At 41.3% G+C, this 15,425-nt stretch overlaps 1 protein-coding gene across 4 annotated transcripts in view; it reads left to right on the top strand.

Moving 5' to 3' along the window:
* Positions 1-15,425, top strand: part of MAPRE2 (microtubule associated protein RP/EB family member 2) — a 170,161-nt gene that overhangs the window by 55,910 nt on the left and 98,826 nt on the right. The window contains exon 1 of one of the 4 annotated variants that reach the window (XM_033177992.1): positions 4,269-4,570. The exons of 2 other annotated variants lie outside the window; for them this stretch is intronic. In XM_033177992.1, the coding sequence (XP_033033883.1) occupies positions 4,449-4,570 (122 nt within the window). In that variant the 5' untranslated portion in view covers positions 4,269-4,448. Of the gene's footprint in view, positions 1-4,268; positions 4,571-15,425 lie in introns of those variants that run through there. One more of the 4 variants, XM_033177995.1, reaches the window with a different exon arrangement.

The following is a 15,425-nucleotide window of genomic DNA, read 5'->3' as shown; positions in this document are numbered from 1 at the left end:
CTATGCGGTACCATTGCTATAGCGCTTGTGTTGTAATCATAATTGACAATTATTTTTACCCTTGCTCACCTACAACACTGGGAGTTCCTTGAAGTGAAAGCCTGAGACTTTTCTGTTTTTACCAGCTCCTAGTATACAAGGAAGTCAGTTTTAAGTTTCAAATGGATGCATGAATGTTTTAGGATATGCCTAACATATTACTTAAAAATTACATTTGCACTAAAGAGCATTTGTTATATAGCCACTGGGGTAAGTGCTTTAAATATGTTATATAATTTAATCTCCATACAGCAGCACTATGGAGAAACCAGCATTATTACCCTACTTTATCAATGAGGAAACTAAATGTTAGAGATACAAAGTAACTTGCCAAGGTCATAGAACCTGCATCTGGTGAAGTCAAGCCCAGGACCCAGGCCCCCTCTTTAATGCTGATGCTTGGTGACAGGAGTTATTTTCCAATAGGCAGTTGGAGGTAAAGGGCAATGGTCAGCACATGCTTTATTTTAGATATACCCGTGCACATAAGACAAAACCTGAATCCACAGTCATATGTACAAACACATTTTAGCTTAGTCTTTTTTTCCACTTCTTAGGATGACCTGGGTAATTCTCCCTACCCTGCTGGGTAGTGGGGAACCAGAAATAGTGTTAAACTTGCTGGTTCACAGTATTACAGCCTCTTCCATTGTAGACCATCTTTGGATGGATGGTCTAAATCATCTCTTGGGTGACTATTAGGTCTCTATATATCTTTCCTTTCCCTGGCCCCTCTGCAAGATGGTGTCTGTAGGAATGGGTGAGTGGGGCTATAGGAACACAAGAGGGTGAGATAGTAGGGGCCTCCTGGTCTCACACTGGTTCTTGGGCTTGTAATATCTGAGTCTGCTGAGGAGTCACTGGTCTGATCTCATCCATGGGCATTCTGCTGGTGGTCTCTGCTGACCCCTACAGCTGTAGTATCTCTCTCTCTGCAGGTGTGGGCCTGGCCCTGTGTAGATTCCTCAGAGCTGGCTATTTCTCCTATTTGGGCTCTGCCTTCAATGTTCCATTCTGTGGACCCACTTAAATATCACTTCACCTCTGCTGTAAAGACACTCCCTCCTGACACCCTCTACCACCACCACCATCACAAACTCAGTCCTCTGATAGCAACATCTGCTCCACTTCCTGATTATCTCCTTATAGGACAGACAGAAACTTCTAGATACCTTCTATATTGCATGCTAGCAAAAGAAGAGTCTGAGAGTGAAATTTAAGCCTACCCTCTCCTTAGTCATACTAAGCCACCGATTTTAGTCTTTACTGTGATGAGGCTACACCTTGCTTGGTGTTGGGGAGACCCTCTTTATGGTAGTGGTTTCCTAGAGTATCAAAAGGGAAATGATGCAAAAGGAAGTTCCTTAGGTTTAGGCTTTGCCTTCAGCCTATCCAATGTCTCCCTTCTGGGATTTGAGCCTAGAGACCTGGAGCTGGGAGGCCCTGCCTTGTCCTCCCTTCACCCATTCTTTCTACCCTTAGTTGGGGCTAGAAAGGGTGAGTTCTTCCCTCATCCTTCCTGCATTTTCTGTACTTTCCCTATATCATACCATTCTGCTTCCCAAAGTGGAATTTGCCCTCCCTTTTCCCTAGGGCTCAGCTGGAAAATGGCTGCCAGGTAACCTGATTTATGAGGAGAGGAACGAAAACACATCTGTTTAATATTTTCAAATTATTACCCCTGTTACCCCTGCATCTCAGAGGGTAATCACTGGTCTCTGGAGTTCTGTGGGTCCCTTTATAGTAGTGTGGCTCAGAGCAGTCTTAGAGGAAGATTTACAGGGCCCTTGGGGCCCTTCACCTGACTCACAGCCCCTCCCTTTTTAGACCATCAGCCCAAATTCTTGGCCATCATCCCATCCCTTCCTTCATGAGCAGACTAGAAACAAAGTGGGTGTGTTCTCTCCACAAAATTAGTTAGTATGATCAATGAACTATGCATTCAAATTCTGACAAATTTAGTCCCCACAATGACACAAATTATGTTTTACATGTTACTTAAATATGGGATCATGGAAAAGTGATCTGTACTAAAGAACCCAGATTGAGAGCATACTCTGAGGACATTAAATATTTGATGTGTAGACTGTGCCTTTCAATTTCAGACTGTACCCCCCAAAAGGGGAAGTTTTGTGAAAGGGAGCAAATTAGTAAGGAAATTGACAGCAGCAGGTCAAGTAACAGAAACAGTAAGAGGAAGCATGGGTCTTTGCAAGAATGACTACACTGTCATGCTCCTTTAGCTCATAGTGCAATGTGAAGCTTGGTGTATATCTTTGGTACTTAGATATTCATCTGTGTACCTTGTAAGTCTTAGGTCAGAATTGGATCTGATTGTATAAGAAAAAAAATCTTATGTAAAGTGAGATGTGGATGAAGGAATCAACTTGTGCACTGTGGACTAACTGGAGAAGCAAAAGATAAAATTATTAAAATAATAGCCCAAGAGGAAAGTATAAAATAGGAAGGAAAAAAGTAGGGCTCCTTGTTTGAGATTATCATTACCATCTGGGTTGTAAAACATTTGATTCTAATTCCAGAAACTTGATACCAGAAATAACTTATTACCAGGGACATATGCTAAAGAATTGTCAGGAATGACAAAGTATTTATTTATTTTTAATATCTGTATCACAAAATGATAAAGCTGATAAACCATACAATGGTATGGAGTGACACATATGTTTATGCTGTATCTTTTACACCCCAATTCTTCTTCCCTTTTCATCCTATAAAAGGTCAGAGACCACTGCTGATAAGCAGAGAATCCTTCAAAATCTCTCCTGGCTGGGCGTGGTGGCTTATACCTGTAATCCTAGCACTTTGGGAGGCCAAGGCGAGTGGACTGCCTAAGCTCAGGAGTTTGAGACCAGCTTGGGCAACACGGTGAAACCCTGTCTCTACTAAAATACAAAAATTAGCTGTGTGTGGTGGTGTGCGCCTGTAATCCCAGCTACTTGGGAGGCTGAGGAGGGAGAACTGCTAGAACCCAGGAGGCAGAGGTTGCAGTGAGCTGAGATTGCGCCACTGCACTCCAGCCTGGGCGACAGAGCTAGACTCCGCCTCTAAAAAATAATAATAAAAAAAATCTCCTCTCCTCTATGGAGGACAGCACTGAACATATGCAGGGTCTTTTGAGTTTATAATCTAACCCATAGACTGCACAGTGCTAGCAATTCTGTTCACAGTTATCTTTTCACAACAGTCATCTTGGAAGTACTTGATTCTTACCTTGATTTATAATATTTATTGAGCTCATATTACAGATCATTACTGTCCAGTCACATTGATAAAAGCATGTCACTTGGAAGCTCCACTTCACCTCCTAGCTGTGTGACCTTAAGCAATTTACTTAATCTTACTAGTTTACTCATCTTTAAAATGGGAATAATAATAGTATTTGTCACATAGCCAATATATTTGAAAACTGCATTGCAGGGATATAGAACAGCTTGAATGTTAAGCACTTTCAAATACTAAATGAGGTGATCACTTGTGTAATTCAAATGGAAATAGAATAAATGGCAACGAATTAATGATCTGTATCAGGAGGCAGCATAAAGAATTTGAATTGGAGGGTTTTGGGTAACTGTGATGTTCTAAAATGGTGGTTATCTTTTTTTAAAAGAAAAACCCTCTTTGGGATTCCTTTGTACAGATGATCTCTTAATTTGCCATCTTTAATCCTTACATCATTAAAGGCTACATTGATTAGAAGGAAATACAGCTTCCTTGTAGGTTTTTGCTTTTTGGCTTGTTTTTGGGGAGATGGTTGCTGCTATTTGGAGAAAGGGAGAAAGGCAGAAATGTTAACCTCTTAGTCTGATACCTTTTCTACAAGCTGGTCACCACGTCCTTTTTAGGTTTTTCTGAAACCTGACCAAATTTAATTGTCATGGCATAAAAACTTGGTATTGAAGGAGTTAAAGGGTCTCCTACACCCCTTTGCATGAATCGTTCTTTTGTGTACACAGCTGCAGTTGGAGCACGGGTCGGAAAGGAAACGGTTAGAGGAAGAGCTGGTTTTCAGACAAGGCGAGTCTGCGAGGGGGGCTGCAGGGTGGCCTGGGGTTTTACATGCCAGATGTAGGCCTACCCCGGTGCCTGCCTGGAGCTGCTGGCGTGGTCACGCCGCGGCCCTGTGCGAATTGAGGCGAGGTGATGAGTTAGCGGGTTGCCATGGCGACAGGCCGGCCACGTGACCAGGGTGCTGCTGCCGGCGCTCTGACGTCAGCTGCCAGAGGGCGGGGCCGCAGGAGGGCGGGGCGCGAGCGGGAGCTGGGAGAAGGCAGTGAGCGAGCAGGCGGCAGGCACGGTCCGTGCGGAGCAGGCAAGCGAGCGGGAAGACGCAGCTACCTTCCTCACCAGCCAGCCCACAGCGGTTTGTTCCCTTTCGCGGGAGTGCGCCAATGCCTGGGCCGACCCAAACCCTGTCCCCAAATGGCGAGAACAACAACGACATCATCCAGGATAATAACGGGACGATCATTCCTTTCCGGAAGCACACAGTGCGCGGGGAGCGTTCCTACAGGTAATGGGGCTGGCACGAGAGCAGCGCCGGGGACCGCGGTGAGGGCGCGCGGAAATTCAGCCCGTTATATAATGGAGCAGACACTGCCTGCGACCCCTGCTGCAGGCATGCATTTGTGAAGGCGGTTGTGATTATTTGGTATCTGTTTCCATGTGTCATGTTGGGTTTGCATTGAGGCTCCGCGACTGCAGATGGAAAGCATTTTGTGAATAGGTTTGCTGCCTGCAAGGGGTCTCCCTCCATCTCTTTCCTTCCACACTGATAAAAATGCATGCTGTTTCCCCCCGCTGTCCAAAGGGAGACAGGCAGTAGCACTTCCTTTCCTCCTTCCCTTTTAGATTTTAAAGGAGCCATTAGGTAGCTGTGCCAAAAGGCAGAAAACGGGAGGATGGGGAGAAAAACGTTTGCGCTTAACCTGGAGAGTGTGCAGGAAAGATGGAATCCTCTAGATTAAGCTGCAGTCTGTGATGTTAAACCGCCAGATTGATGGAGCTTTGTAAGAATTCTGCTCGCTGATTGGTGCAGGGATTGACAGCAGAGGTCACAGTGTCAGACATTCACCAAAATTTTCTCCATAGAACCCTAGGTTTGTTAGAAAGAGACTAGACTGTAAAGGACTTGAAAAAAACTGGGCGCTGTTTTGCGTTTTCTAAGGAGTTTATGGCCACCGCTTGGGTGGGGGAGCCTTTCCTTCTTATTTACAGTAGGAAGGTAATTCCTGGTATTTTGCTGAGGTCTGTTTTGAGGATGGGACTGATCTTGGTCATTGTATTGTGAGCCTTTTGATTAATGAGTTGGCCTGTACAGTTGGCATCATTTTTACATTAACATATCTGGCAATATGTTCCAGTAGATAAGCTCATTAAAATTGTTTGCATTGTTTGATAAGGATAACAATGTAATGGAGAATGCAGCTAGAGTCTTATGCAGCTCAAGGCCAGACTTGAAGGGAGACTGATAGCTTCAGTCATATTTCCTCTGAAGTTCTTTTGTACTGGGGTAGTTATTTTTAAATGTTACCTTGATAAACGCTAACAATGCTTTTGCTTTGAGGCAGAGCGCACATACCTCTAAAGCGCATCCTCTCAGCTAATGAGCAACAGGAAATAACTCTTTTTTTTCCTTTTTAGAGCCGTCATCTAAACATTTAGATGGCATTATGGGTAGAATATTGTGTGTATAAATGTTGCATATCACAAAATAGGACCAGAAAGTACCCTACTTCCTTTCTCTTTGGCCAAAGAAACGCACTATTTGTTGACTCAAAAAAAAAAAAAAAAAAAATTATAAGCAACCTTTGCCCTGTCATCTCTGGCAGTTATATAAATACTTGAAGTTAATTTTGGCTGTGCCCATGAGGTCACCAAAATCTCATGCCTTATGGTTTCAGCTAATGTGTTGACATGGCATTCTTACAGATTTCAAGTGCTTGTTATTCTGTTAATGTAAATCAAAATTGGTCCACAACTTCTGGGGCTCTCCTTTCCGAGACCCTATGATTGGAAATTTGGGCCTCTTCTCTTCTTACTCCTCCACCTTTTTCCTCTGTGACCATCCCAAAGCCTAAAAATAGAATTTAAAAACAAAAAACTTGAAGCGATTTTAAATCTCACTTGTTTGAACTGTTTTTTTATAGAAAATAAATTTGAAGCCTTTATTTTCTAGATGATTTAATCCCTGCTGTGTAGGTAGCAGTTGCTTTTAAGATAGAGTTCGAATTTTACCCCATGGGCCAAAGAAAGTTGCTTGGTTGGGTTTTATTACTCATGTAAACTAACTTGAAATGGCAATGGAAAATCATTTGACAGAAAGGTTAAATGTTACGTTTTGTTGGCAGATTATTGCTTTAAAATGAAATTGTATTTACCTCTTTAATTCAACCCAAGCTATTATTTGCATTTCCTAAATTATTTCCAGTTTGCTTTCTGAGTCCCTATAATGGTGTTCAAAATTATGTAAAAACAAAACTAAATTTTAATAAAGATCTTACTGAACAAATTCTTAAGTCACTAAGAGCATCACTGCATTTGTATTTGATATAATAGGATTACTGGATGACATAGTGAGAGGTGTCATAGACTAAATGAAGAAGGAAGCCTCTCAAATTGCATTTGTCTTGTGTTATACAAAAGGTGCACATGGAGACAGACACATACGATGTTTTCCTTCGTCTGTTTTTCTTTCAAAGTGGATGTCCAGTGTAATAATTGCCACTTATGTTTTTGGAGGGGCATAGGAAAAGGAAAAATGTGACACATTTTTCTATCCAGGAAGCATTCCATCATTATTTTGGCATCCCAAGACTGGAATAATATAGCCATTTAATTGCTGAGGAAACTTAGAAGGCAGTTTGAAAGTGTGAGTAGAGATTTAACCAAATAAAAGTTTTGCCTTGGCTGTAGGTTTGGTATAGCCCTCAACAATGAAGATATGCCTGGAAGTTCTGGGTGGAGTCCCTTATGGTGAGGTGGGGTTGAGTGAGCCCAGTTCCGGGCAAGATCAGAGGGAATTCTCTCCCTGGATCCTTTACTGACTCCTAGGTAGGCTCCCCACAGGTCCTTTATCTTAGGCTTTCTTTTTTTTTTTTTTTTTTTTTGAGACAGAATTTTGCTCTTGTTGCCCAGGTTGGCGTGCAATGGCTCAATCTCTGCCCACTGCAACCTCCGCCTCCCAGGTTCAAGAGATTCTCCTGCCTCAGCCTCATGAGTAGCTGGGATTACAGGCATGCGCCACCACGCCCGGCTAATTTTGTATTTTTGGTAGAGACGGGATTTCACCATGTTGGTCAGGCTGGTCTCCAACTCCTGGCCTCAAGCGATCCACCCGCCTTGGCCTCCGAAAGTGCTGGGATTACAGGTGTGAGCCACCGTGCGCAGCCTTAGGCTTTATTTTCTACTTTTGCCTGTTATATATAAAAATATCTAGCCCCCGTTCTTAGAGGATATTATGAGGCTAACCTCAATATTTAAAACAAATAATTTCCTAAAAAGGCTATGTAAACATAAGAATACTGTTGTTACTGAAAAAGGGCTCTTGGACAAGAACGTCTCACCTTGCTGGCAGCACAGGTGAGAAGAGGAGCGAACACCTAGAGGAGAGGGTGGCTTTCCTGAGAATTGTTAATGGGCAAGCAGTCATTCTTTGGAGGAGGAGACATTACTGTTATAGCATTTGCACCATATTGTTCAGAAGTAAGTCAAAATTTGGTTCCTGACCCACATCTCTTAATCCAGGTATCCGATAGTGTAAACAAAATCCATTTTCACAGCGTGGAACAGAGTGGGCAGCAACTCATTATTGAAACTAGTGTGCACCTTGATTAGAAAAGCAAGTTTCCTTTAGAAAATTACCCCTGGATTAGTAATTCCAATGGAAAAAAGTACAAAAATGGCTTTGCAGAGTCGTAGAGACGTGTTTTCACTCCTGTGTGATCTTCTCAGCCTCAGCTTCCTCACTGTGTTTATGAATGCTAGAAATCTATATATTTTAAGAGCTGCTTAAAAAATAAATGTGGTGTGGGCCATCCGAGGTGACACTGTTTAATTCACAGAGTGAATGAGTCGTGCTCTGGATCTCCCTGGAGAGGATACTCCCCATAGCTCTGTTTCATGCAGATGCTAGTCGGAAATGAGATTTATTAACTGGCTCTCTGCCCACTGCATCTTTGTTTGTATACTCCAGGCTTTTAAGAATGAATGTATAAGTCTAGAGGACTGTTTCCACATGGGGGTTTTGAGCATGCGACTACAGTAGCACGTGTTTCTGAATACTTAAAAAAAAAAAATTACTTGGCCCCAGGAAATGGATTGTAAAGTAAAGCAAAACTAAAATGTAAGCCTAAAGCATTGGCCGTAACATCCAGCTTTGCCAGTTTTAAAAAACATACTGTTGTTAAGGAAAACAAAGAGAAATATCGTAATATTGTGCCGGTGTGTGTGGTTTCTTGTGCACACGTGTGTATGAAAGAGTTGTGAAAGTGTGTTCCATTCAGTAGAGGCTATTGTAATGTGGCTCACTTTTATCCGAACATAGGCTTCACATCACATTCCCTGAAACAGTAGTTATAGATGGCAAAAGTCTAGGTTCATGTCTTTATTATGTATTTGTTAGTATCATCTAAGTTTAATACTGTCAAAGGAGGTTTTCAAAAATAAAGATTTTTGTCCTTATTATTTTTCTTAGTGTTTGTAAAAATCAGAAGATTACTTGATGCTTTAGTACGTGCCCAACTCTGGAACTTCTTTTACGGATTTTCAGAGCTTCTGTTAATGGGATGGTCTTCTGGGTGCTCTTGCTTTGGGGAGAGGCTCTTAGAGCAGAGCTGTGAGATTGTCCTCTGAAATTCGGAAGGTTGATTTCCTTATGCAGCATCTTTTCTTTATTTATAGGGACATCTTGAAGCTGCAGTGAATAATTCTATTAATTGGAAGGGGAAATTTGGGACTAATTTAAATATTCTCTTTGGTTTAGAGAATTAATTAATTGGACAAATATTTGAAAGTCTGCTCTGGCCAAGGTCTCTGCTAGATGCCCCTTGAAGGATCTTGAGTCCTAGTAAAGTCAGATGGAAAACAGCTCATTTTGTAACAGACTTACAGTGTTGTTGGTATTTTGCTTAGTCTAATAGCGAAAGTGGTTTGCATTTCCTGAACCCCCAGTGACCCAAAGGGGGAAAAAAGTTTCCCTGAAGGCCAGTATGCTGTAGGAAGCTAAAAGACACTGTGAGAAACCAAAAAATTTGCTGAAAAGAATGTAGGCTTTAAGATCAGGCAGAATTTTCATTGGCCTGGCCAGGTGTGTCGGGCAGTGGTAGAAAATAAAAGCATTGAAAAGCAGGCGGGGTAGTTGAAACTTGGAAATAAGAAACTACTGAAAGTTTATTGACTGAAGATAGTGTAATGAAAACAGATGCCTACTGCAGTGCATCTTCAATTTTGAAATGAGAGCTGAAGAGACAGTGGGGTCCACCAGTGCCCCACTGTGTGGGTCTAGAATCGCTAGAAAATACTTAATGCCATGTGAGAGCTTGAGCCCCCTAATGTGCAAAGATCAGGACAAGGTAGATGTTCTCTGGCTCGGGATGTCTTTCCTTGAGTAGAAGCAATGAATGCAGCTTTGTTCCATAATGAGACTGGTACTTAGCTCAGACAGTGGCTTTTATATTTGCAGATGCCCACTTCATAGCTATCAGTCTAACTTTTAGGAGTGGCAAGTGTGGAGAGTTTCCACTATTCTGATCTTCCTAAACAATGAACCAGGTTTCTGGTTCGTTATGAAGCATCTTCCCTTGGCATTTAATGCCGTAAATACAGATGTGGCTGAAGAAACTGCTCAGAACACTCCCTATGACTTTGGGGCCAATTCCTCTGACAGTTAGAAGGTTATCACCTTGGTGGCAGACTCCGGAGTGGATGGAATTTACCCTAAATAGTGTGTATGTGTTTACTTCTTCTTTTAGTCTATTTCACTTTAAAGGACAAACTGATTTTCTTCTCTCCTGTGAGAAGTGTCTTTTTTCTACAGTGAATTAAGTTAGAATATATATCTAAGAATAGTTTTATTCTTCCTGACTTCAGGCCATCTTTCAGGCATCTGCCTCTGTAATGGTACATTCAGTATGTCACACTTAGCCAATATCTGAAGCACTGTTCCAACAGCTCTTTTTCTTTCTAATACTCCACACACATACCATTGGTATCAGACAAACCTTGTTTCTTAGCTCATTTTAAAATTTTGGTTGTTTATCTTAGTGTTTCTGGCCCTTGGTCTTTATTATTAGATTGAGAGAATTCTCTCAAAGTGGAAACCTACAATTCACATAGGCAAAAAATTATGCAACATTTGCCTTATAGCATAAATCAAAGAAATTTCTCCGAAATATGTTTTTATAAAATGCTTCCCCAAAGATGATCATTTACTTTAATGAAAATAAATCATTAGCAAGGTAAAGACTGAACAGAGTTTTATAGGCCACCAATAAATAATTTCTTAGTAGGTTACAAAAAAAAAAAAAAAACCACTGTGTTTTCAGTGTGAGGTCTCCCCAAGTGAATTAAGATTTTACTCACTTGAACCAGGACAGAGTTTCTTAAAGAATTATTGTCTTTTCTAAAGGAGCAGAAGTTTGTGATAAATACATGAAATGATCAAGTTGACAGCAGCTTTGAGTGATGGTGCCGTCTAATGCTAATCTAGTTAAGAAAATATGGCAAAAACTCAAACTTTCTGTGATTTCTAGGCCTCTCTTGGTTCCAGCAGGTAAAATGACCATGCCGGAAGAATCTGATTTTAGCAATGACTTTGGAACAGAAAGAGGACATGGCAAGAGGTTTACCTGGCTCACAGTTCTGCAGGCTATGTAGGAAGCATGGCACCAGCATCTGCTCAGCTTCCGGGGAGGCCTCAGGGAGCTTTCACTCATGGCAGAAGGTGGAGCTGGAGCAGGCATGTCGTGTGGCCAGAGCAGAAGCAAGAGAGAGGGAGTGGAGGGGGAGGTGCCACACACTTTTAAACCACCAGCTCATGTGAGAAGCCACTCAGTGTCATGAGGACAGCATCAAGCTATGAGGTACCTGACCCCATGACCCAGATACCTCCTACCAGGCCCCACCTCCAACACTGGGGATTACAGTTCAACACAAGATATAGAGGGGACAACATCCAAACTATATCATATATTTATATAATACTAACACATATACTATATATATGTGTGTGTCTGTGTGTATTTATACATACATTATAGAAAGTATATATACACAAATACTTTTAGAAAGTATAATTATATATGTGTTATATATAGTATTAACACATATACTGCATATACATAAACTATATTCACACATATATAGTAGTAGCAAATATGTATTATGTGTGTATATATACTACATACATTTTATATATGGTATTAACACATATACTGTATGTGTGTGTATGTGTGTTTATATGTATTAATACTATACACACACTATACACTATATGTATATACTATTATATATAGTGTATATATAGTATATGTGTTAATACTGTGTCTAACACAGTAATAGTGAGAACTGGGCATATATAGTATGTGTTTATATATATATAACATGTATATAACACATAGATATGTATATATAATGATACTTTCTAAAATTATACTTCCTAAAGGCATTTTGGCTGTCCATAAAAATTTATACAGCAGAAAATACACATTTTTATAGAAATTCAAATTTTAATTGTGCGCAGAATCGATCGTGAAATTTAGGGCCAGTATTTGTTGTTGCATACAACTAAAAAGACAGTGCTGTTAATATGAGACACCCTTTAGATTTCTGCGATCCTATTTCATTTTTCATAGAAGTAACACTTGTTTTTGTTTTGTTTTGCTTTAAAGACATTAATTTTTTGTTCTTTATTTAGTGTCAGCCTACCCTGGCAAAACCCTAGGAGGTAATTTGTCAAAAACGCCAGAGGTACTGACATCTCTGGGAGGCTTTCTTATGTTCACAGCTATACTGTGATTATAAACAGTGGTATCCCTCATTGAAAGGCCCTCTGTGATTCCCTGTGAGGTCTTCATTGGTGCTGTGCAAATCAGGAGAAGGTGAAGCTAAGTGGGCTCCTTCCCCCACTCCCTCACACCATCTATTTCCTTTTTATCATTTTGGAATGCCAGAAAGTGTTTTCAGGTTCTAATCATGTCATTTTTAAAATCCTCACTCTTGGGTTTTACACAATTTATTGTTACTTTAAAGTTTAAGCCAAAATCCCCCTTTTAGCAGACTTACCAAGTTCCTTTAATGTGCCAGTCTTCCTCCATGCTGGGCCCTTGGAATACAGAGATAAATACTGCACAGCCCTCCCTTGATAAGAGCCTCCAGGGGCCTGGACAGCGGGCGAAAGTGCCTGGTGGGAGGGATGTGAGATGGAGAGGTTTCCACACCTGACCCCAGAGTATACACAGGGTGTGTGTTTTGTTTTTTGCTGAGGTGTGGCTGTCATTGGTCAGAAGTCTTCCTGATAACTTGTCTGAATAAAAGTAATTTTGTGATTATTGTGTTGATACTTGGGAAGGGCAAAATTATCACTCCTATAATTTTCAAAAGCTTTCAGAAATGGAGCGTGTAAGTAAAAATGAGTGCGTACCCTACTATGACCTCTATATTTGTCTTACGAACATAGCCTTGAGGCACAAGCTTGGGCACTGTTGAGTGATTTTTGTGGCAGGAAGTTCATTTCTCTTTTTCAAGGAGTCACTTGAAAAGTAAGAGGCTTATTTATCTGTTTTGCTCCTCCAATTTTTATATTTGTATTGGTTATCATTAGATTAAAAATACTTCAGTATACTATTACATAAAAAGTGAAAATGAGATCATATATTCATACTTTATTCGTAGAGAAACTGAAAGGAAATAAAGTAATAATGTTAAGAACTGGGAAGATTAATCACTGTGTACTTTTTTATGTTTTTTTTTCTAAACTGAAACTAAATGCATTACCTCATCAATCAGTGATGTTTCAATTAACCCTTTAATAGCATAGATTTTAAAAATTAAATAAGTTTCAGTTTGAACTTAATGAGGTTTACAGGTTGAAATATGTTAGGAAACATCTCACAGATACTCATGGACTTACCGAAGTCACATGGATGACAGTAAAGATTTGCCTAATGCAAGTACCATTCTTACATTAAACATCAGTAGTCACAAATGAAATGTGCTCCTATAGCATCTGCCTCATTTAGCCCTTTCAGGTTTCACACATAGCAATCCATAGTGCAGATTTTGTTTCATTTTCTGCAGAGTACATTGAAGCTGCCTGTGTGTTTTCTGATGCGTCCAGCCTGTTTAGTATGCTCTGTGAATCTTAAACGAACTGCAAAATAATACTCTCTGAGGATTATTTTAAAATACCCTCTTTGCATTTTTGTTTTCTTCTCATTTATCAGGCTCCTGCCATTTATCAAGTACAGCAAGGGGCCCTGAAACTGAGATTGCAGGTAATTGCCAATTTTTTGGCCACTCTGAGTGCAGTCCTCTGTCCTCCTCCAACTCAGCCTAACCTCCCACCTTAGGGAACTTAATTGGGCAGTATCTGGCCTTCTTGTGACCCCTGCGTGTGATGACGGCCAGGAAACAAGCCATCTGCATTCACCATGCATTTCTGTTTCAGCCCCCTCATCCAGGAGTCTGGGTGAAGACTGAGAGAACCCCCAGGGAGACTGACCAATTAAGAAAAAACAAAGAAGAACAAAGCTTTGAATATATTATCCTCCGTATAGGGACCTGCTCACTGTCAGCAGCTCTGAAATAAAAAAAACTTGTGGAACTTACGAGCTGAATGTCTCTGCTAGAAAAGGAGGAAGCAGAAGGCAGGGTCATTTGGAGATGGAGTGTGATGGGAAGTGAGTGCAGCATGGAGGAGGGTGAGGGTTTCTTGGGGTGAACATGCCAGCCCCTAGAGAGAGTTTAGTTCTCTGCCTCCCTACCCCCACCCCATCTCTCTGCCTCTCTTTTCAAGGGCAGAATAAACCTTCCCTTCAACACTTGTTCTCCAAGGACAGAAGAAAATGAAGAGCTCTGTGTTAGCCTAGGCAGGGGCCTGGCAGCAGAAGGGGAAGGGGACCAATAAGTCTCTCCCAAGTCCCTTAATGGGGCCTGGAATACACAGTAAATTGATAAGTTTGGGTTTGGGAAGCCAGTTTCTTTCCCCCTGAAATTTTTGACAGGCAGATAGCATTGTCATAGCAATGACTTTAAGATGTCAGCATGGACCTATTTCCAGCCTGTATGGTAAGTGTGTCACTGCTACCTCAACTCCAGTTCAAAATTTGGTCTGTACCGAAAAGGGCGCCTGGATCACCCCCCTACCTCCTTTCCTAACCCCCAGGAGGACAGCTGGGGTCCTCAAAGTACACAGCCAGGAAGTTGCTTGAAGAAGCGGTTAAGTATAGTGGGCAAAGCTTGGCTCTGGTGTGAGACTTTTATTTTCTGTCCCAGCTCCATCCCTTTCTAGGGCAAAATTTTTTTAGCCTCTCTAAGCCTCATTTTCTTACTGTGCATATGGAAATGATAGTAGCACCAACCTCCCAGGTTCTTACGCAGATTAAATGAGTTACAGAACGTAAGGTGTGCCAAACGGGGCCTGGTGCAAAGTAAATGCCTCAGAGAAGGTTAGCTAGTAGTATTGCTTGCAGCTTAAATCTACTCTTTTACCCTGTATTGATAAAAATCTATAATATTTTTGTTCTAAGTACCCTGTACAATACCTTGCACATAGCAGATGTTCATTAAAAGTTCAAATTGAACCTGGAAAGAAGTCAAACAAATTATGTTATAGTCTTTTTTCCCCCTCATCAACTTTATTAAGAATTTATGTACAATAAACTATAGCCATTTACAGTGTCTGAGTCAGAGTTTTGGCAGTGTGTCCACCCTGAAGCCATCACCACAGTCAAGATGCGGAACATTTCTATCACCCCCAAAAGACTCCTTGTACCCTTTGCAGTCCAAATCTTCACTGCCCACAGCCCCGGGAGCCAGTGATCTGCTTTCTGTCACCACAGATTAGATTATATTTTATATAAATGGGATCACAGAGAATGCACTCATTAGTGTCTGACTACTTTGACTCAGCACAGTGATTTTTTTTTTTTTTTTTTTGAGACGGAGTCTCGCTTTGTCGCCCAGGCTGGAGTGCTGTGGCCGGATCTCAGCTCACTGCAAGCTCCACCTCCCGGGTTTAGGCCATTCTCCTGCCTCAGCCTCCCGAGTAGCTGGGACTACAGGCGCCCGCCACCTCACCCGGCTAATTTTTTGTATTTTTAGTAGAGACGGGGTTTCACCGTGTTAGCCAGGATGGTCTCGATCTCCTG

The sequence above is a fragment of the Trachypithecus francoisi genome, unplaced genomic scaffold (assembly GCF_009764315.1).
Source record: "Trachypithecus francoisi isolate TF-2019V2 unplaced genomic scaffold, Tfra_2.0 Lachesis_group19, whole genome shotgun sequence".
Taxonomy (NCBI): domain Eukaryota; kingdom Metazoa; phylum Chordata; class Mammalia; order Primates; family Cercopithecidae; genus Trachypithecus; species Trachypithecus francoisi.
Note: the sequence above shows the minus strand (reverse complement) of the source record. Positions and strands in the feature narration are given on the sequence as shown.